This window comes from Colobus angolensis, unplaced genomic scaffold (genome assembly GCF_000951035.1).
Source record: "Colobus angolensis palliatus isolate OR3802 unplaced genomic scaffold, Cang.pa_1.0 Scaffold198, whole genome shotgun sequence".
In the NCBI taxonomy this organism is placed as follows: domain Eukaryota; kingdom Metazoa; phylum Chordata; class Mammalia; order Primates; family Cercopithecidae; genus Colobus; species Colobus angolensis.
The window spans coordinates 1290812-1296954 of NW_012115132.1; the positions used below are offsets into that span (position 1 = coordinate 1290812).

At 40.2% G+C, this 6143-nt stretch overlaps 1 protein-coding gene across 1 annotated transcript in view; it reads left to right on the forward strand.

The window, feature by feature from the left end:
• Nucleotides 1-6143, forward strand: part of SNTB1 (syntrophin, beta 1 (dystrophin-associated protein A1, 59kDa, basic component 1)) — a 336416-nt gene that overhangs the window by 290708 nt on the left and 39565 nt on the right. Inside the window, exon 8 of the mRNA XM_011941097.1 lies at nt 3893-4032. Coding sequence (XP_011796487.1) covers nt 3893-4032 — 140 coding nt within the window. The remainder of the gene's footprint in view (nt 1-3892; nt 4033-6143) is intronic.

Below are 6143 nucleotides of genomic sequence, written 5' to 3' on the forward strand. Positions count from 1 at the left end.
GCAGTGCCAGCCCGCTGGCACTGCTCGAGTTCTCACCGGGCCTTAGCTGCCTCCCCGCGGGGCGGGGCTCGGGACCTGCAGCCCCCCATGCCGGAACCGACCCCCCCAGGTGGGCTCCTGCACAGCCGGAGCCTGCTTGGCGGCGCTCAGTCCCATCAACCCTCCAGGGACTGAGGAGTAAGGGTGTATGGTGCTGGGACTGGCAGGCAGCTCCGCTGGCAGCCCCTGTGCGGGATCCACTAGGTGAAGCCAGCTGGGCTCCTGAGTCTAGTGGGGTTTTGGAGAACTTTTATGCCTAGCTAGGGGATTGTGAATACACCAATCAGCACTCTGTGTCTAGCTCAAGGTTTGTAAATACACCAATCAGTACTCTGTATCTAGCTAACCTAGTGGGGTCTTGGAGAACTTTTATGTCTAGCACTCTGTGTCTAGCTGAAGGATTGTAAACGCACCAATCAGCACTGTGTCTAGCTCAGGGTTTGTAAACACACCAATCACTACTCTCTATCAAGCTAACCTAGTGGGGACTTGGAGAACTTTTATGTCTAGCTAGAGGATTGTAAATGCACCAATCAGCACTCTGTGTCTAGCTCAGGGATTGTAAATACACCAGTCAGTACTCTGTATCTGGCTAACCTAGTGGGGACTTGGAGAACTTTTATGTCTAGCTAGAGGATTGTAAATGCACCAATCAGCACTCTGTGTCTAGCTCAGGGATTGTAAACGCATCAATCAGCGCTCTGTAAAATGGACCAATCAGCTCTCTGTAAAATAGACCAACCAGCGCTCTCTAAAATGGACCAAGCAGCAGGATGTGGGAGGGGTCAAATAAGGGAATAAAAGCAGGCTGCTGAAGCCCGCAGTGGTAACCTGCTATAATCCCTTTCCACAGTGGAGGAGTGTTATTCTTTAACTCTTTACCATAAATCTTGTTAGTGGTCACTCTTTGGGTCCATGCTGTTTTTAAGAGTTGTAACACTAGCGGTGAAGGTCTGCAGCTTAACTCCTGAAGCCAGCGAGACCACAAACTCACCAGGAAAAAGGAACGACTCCAGATACACGGTCTTCAAGAGCTGTAACATTCACCGCTAAGGTTTGCAGCTTCGCCCTTGAACCCAGTAAGACCATGAACCTACCAGAAGGAATAAACTGAACACACCATCTTTAAGAACTGTGACACTCACCGCGAGGGTCTGTGTCTTCATTCTTGAAGTCAGTGAGACCAAGAACCCACCAATTCCAGACACACTCTCACAGCAGAGTTTACCATATCCACACAGCACTTTTCAATGAACTGCAAAATGTTTTAGGGCTTTGGGATTATTTAAACCTGCATATACCACTTGACACACAGGTGAGTTGGTGATTCCACCAGTAGAGAAGTCTGCATTATACTGTTGGTATTTACTGTTGAGGCTTATTTTGCAAACAATATTGTTTTTGAAGAATGATGCTTAGTTGCGTTCACATTTAAATGACCGATTCCGGTCAAAGTTAATGGATTGCATCTGACTAGGTAAGTAAGATAGTCACTTTGGGAGGATCATTTGTAGCTTCTCCAGCCCTATTTAATGAGCTGGAAAAGTAATTTACTAAGTTTAATGTGGAAGCTGGAAAAAATTTATTCTGAACTCCCCCCGGCCCCGCCCCAAACGCTTTATGCCTTGAGACCATACTTTATTCACCTTGCAGGATCTGGTACATTGCCTTTTCTAACAATTTATTTTGATCTGTTGAAGATGCTGTTGTTCTGTTGGAAAAAGTCCTTTTACAAAAGCAATAAGCTAAAGCTAGCTTTTAAAATATGCATAAAATGCACAAATTGAGGAATATGTCAACAGTCATTCATGTTCTAGTATAAATAGCTTTACAGCAGGGGAGTGGGGGAGGGCACTTCTTCAGAAGCACAGTTTTTGTTTGGAATCGCTGGAAGGGAGGCATTAAAATATAAAGGTGATCATCAAGCAATGAGTTCTTCCTGGGAGAACTTTGGAAAGGATGGGAAGAAAAGGTATTGAAATTGTCAGCACCAAGCTTCTTCTTGGATTGTCTTATAATTTTTCCCAAGGAAAGTCATTGCCTTGTCATAGTGATGCCATTTCCAAAGGACACCATTTTTGACATGTTCAAAAATTGGTGTCTGACACAATTTACCCATCCTGTGTTTTACTGAGGGTGTTACCATCTGCCAGCTACCACGCCAAGCACATTACACACACTGTCTCATTTAATCCCCACTATAGCATGATGAGGTAAGTGCTGCTTAACAGGTACTTACATGATGCTTATTCTGCACTGCATTAAGCATTTCTACAAATTTTAGCTCATTTAATCTTCACAACCACCCTCTGCTATAGGTACTATTATTTCTCATTTTACAGATCCAGAAACTGAGACACAAAGAAATTAGTTGAATTGCCCAAGACTCCCACAGCTCGTAAACTGGGTAACACAAATTTGTGTTCAGGCCTGCTAGCTCCCAAGTCAGCACTCAAAATCACTGTTGTGTATGATATTATCCTTATCAGTAAGGAAATAGAAGCACAGAGAATATCTTGTGCAGAGTCACACAGGCAATAAATAACAGACTCAGACTTAGGAAGCCTACATGTAGGACCTACAGAACTCAAGCCTTACATCATTTTGTAAATATTCTCTTATCGCTCATTCCTCATACTAGGGTGTTAGCTTAAAGCAAGAGCTACACACATGCTTGTATCTCTATACAGATTCCACTGTGTCACTTAAAGTAGTAAGACTAGAAAGGGAAGAAATTAGCTTTATCACTTATTTAGTTTACTGTCTAATTTACTTTGATTCTGAATAGATTTTTGAGTTGTGACTTGCTATGACAACATTAAATCTTGGATTAGTTGTCAGTGTCAAAAGCAATCTTAACCTCATCTGGAGCAGTGTTTCTTTAATCAGCATAGGGATTACCTGAAGATTTTGTTTAAATGCAGATTTGGATTCAACAGATCTGGATGGGCCTGAGACTCTAGCAAGCTCCCAGATGATGCTGATGCTACTGGAACATGGTCCATATTTTGAGTAGCAAGAATTGAGCATTCACTGAGCTTTTAAACCGAACTTAAAGATGTATCCTAGGGCCCATCAAATGTCCTGTATAGACAGAAGAACATATAGGAAGTTTGGGAAAGGCAAACACCAGGCCAAGGGGATGGCTCATGAGATAAGAGCTGAGCTACACAGATTCTGCAGATTAGAAGGGTTTTCAAAGATCATCTGGTCCAATCATCCTACTGATGACTTTCAGAATCCTTTCACATTCCTGTCAGGTCATCTCAACTCTTGAGTTAATAAATTATGGGTGGTGAATGGAACTGGACATTCAACAGAACCAGAGAAGTTTCAAGATGATGCCTGAATCACAGAACCAATCTAAGAGCAAAAGATTAGGGAAAGAGGCTGTGATGTCTCACTCTGTCTGGGTAGATATTTGCCACCATAGTACATTTTTCAGAGCCTTTAGATATTTATTCAAAAACTTTTTAGACCTTACCATTTCATAATAAAAAAAATGCTACTGTACCAGAGAATCAGCTGGAAGTACTTATTCCCCCAGGCATTTGCCTCCTACTATGAAATAAAGATTCAGTGCTGACTAGCAGGTGAGAAACAGTGACACATGTGTGGCAGCTGGGCTGCTTCTTGGCTGTCCTGACTATACATTTCAGGGCCCTTGAGACAACAGATATTTTCAAGGATCAGGAAGGATGGAATAAAGACAAGGTTCTTTCCATTTTGATTTTGCAACCAAACCAAAAGACACTCAATGTATTGCTGAGTCCTCTGATTAGGGGAATGCCAACTTCTCATAATCATCCTTTTCTCAGGCTGTCATCTGACAGTTCTCTGCTTTCTTTTTCAGGTGCCAGGGGAGAGTGAGAAACAGTGGAAACCAGCCCTGGTTGTGCTGACTGAGAAAGACCTTTTAATCTATGACAGCATGCCAAGGAGGAAGGAAGCCTGGTTCAGCCCAGTTCACACATACCCTCTTCTTGCCACCAGGTAGCCATGGCCTTGGTTTGGTATGATGTGTTTGCAAGTTGATACTATTTTAATGAATTACAATTAGCTCAACACGTTATATTACTGCTCACTATTGCAGCAGAGGCTGAGAGCTCCTTAAGAATATAGCCACACATTTTTAGCCACATAGATTAATGATCATTCATGGCCAAACATGAAGCAACAAGACAGAGACAAAGAACAAAAGACTCATCCATAATCAAGGAACAGTGACATCTGTGAGATGGTCCTCATCTAGTCAGCTCCCTGGGTCTCCATCTCATTCCCTTTGAAATGAACTAGGCATATGTGTTTGTAGTCTTGAAGTCCAAGTAGAATCACCAAGCAAGGGTCTTCACTGGGTGGCACAAAAGAGTGTTATATGGGATTACTCCACTGTGCTTTTTAAGGCTTGTTCAGCAGGAAATCTCATAACAAGTTATTTCTGAGTTACATGACGCTTCCTGTGGAAGGGTGGCTGCCAGGTTCTGTTTTTCAGGTCTTTCAATGCACATTTATTATTCATGTGAAGTATGTCTTTAAAAAGCACTTCATTGAGGTATTGACATGCAAAGGTGTGTACATATTTAATGTATACAATTTGATAAATTTGGAGATAAATATATACCTATGAAACCATCATCATAGTTGATACCATAAACATATCCATCACCTTCAAAAATTTCTTCCTTCCCTCTATGTTTTATTTTTTGTGATAACATGTAACATAAGATTTGCCCTCGTAGCAACCTTTTAGGTATATAATACTATGTTGTTAGCTATAGGTGCTATGCTGTACAGTAGATCTCTAGAGCTTATTCAACTTGCATGACAAAAATTTCATGTTCTTTGGCCAACACATCCCCATTTCCCCCTCCCTGCTGGAAACCACCATTCTACTCTCTGCTTTATGAGCTTCGTCATTTTAGATTCCTCATGTAAATGGGATCCTGTAGTGTTTGTCCTTACGTGTCTGGCATATTTCACTTAGCATAATGTTCTTCAAGATCATTCATGTTGTCAAATATAGGAGGATTTCTTTCTTTTTTAAGGCTGAATAATATTGGATTATATGTAAATACCACACTTTCTTTATCCATTCGTCTATAGATGGACATTTGGAGGCATCACACTTCCTGATTTCAAAATGTATTACAAACCTATAATAATCAAAACCTTATGATACTAGCATAAAAACACATAGACCAGTAGAACAGATTGGAGAGCCCAAAAATTAATTCATCCATTTGTGTTCATCTGATTGTTGACAAGGGTGCCAAGAATACACAATGGAGAAAGAATATTCTCTTCAATAAATAGTGCTGTGAAAACTGAATATTCATATGCAAACAATGAACCCTATTTTACACCATACACAAAAATAAACTCAAAATGGATTACAGACTTAAAGATAAGATCTGAAACTGTAAAACTTCCAGAAGAAAACATAGGGAAAATATTCTTGACATTGGCCTTGGTAATGATTTATTGTATATGACACCTGCAGCACAGGCAACAAAAGCAAAAATAAATAAATGGAACTACATCAAAGTAGAAAGCTTCTGCATAGCAAAGGAAACAACAAAATGGAAAGGCAGCTTACGAAATGGGGACCTCATATTTAATTAAAGGTTAACATCCAAAATATGTAAAGACTTACATTTCAATAGCAAAAAAAAAAAAAAATTCAGAAAGGACCTGAATAGACATTTCTCCAAAGAAGACATACAGCTGTCCAACAGGCATTTGGAAAGGTGTTTAATGTCACTAATGATCCGAGAAATGCAATTCAAAACCACAGTGAAAATGTGGTTAGGATGTGTGTTAGGATGGCTATTGTCAAAAAGACAAATGATAACGAGTGTTGTTTATCATTTAATAAATGCAAACCCTTGCATACTGTTGATTGGAATGTAAAATGGAGAAAAGGAAATCCTTGTATACCATTGATAGGAATGTAAAATGGTGCAACCACCCTGGAAAACAGTATGGAGATTTCTCTAAAAATTAAAAACAGAACTCTAATGTGAGCTAGCAATCCCACTTCTGGGTATATATCCAAGAGAACTGAAATTAAGGTCTTTTTTTTTTTTTTTAATTTAATTTAATTT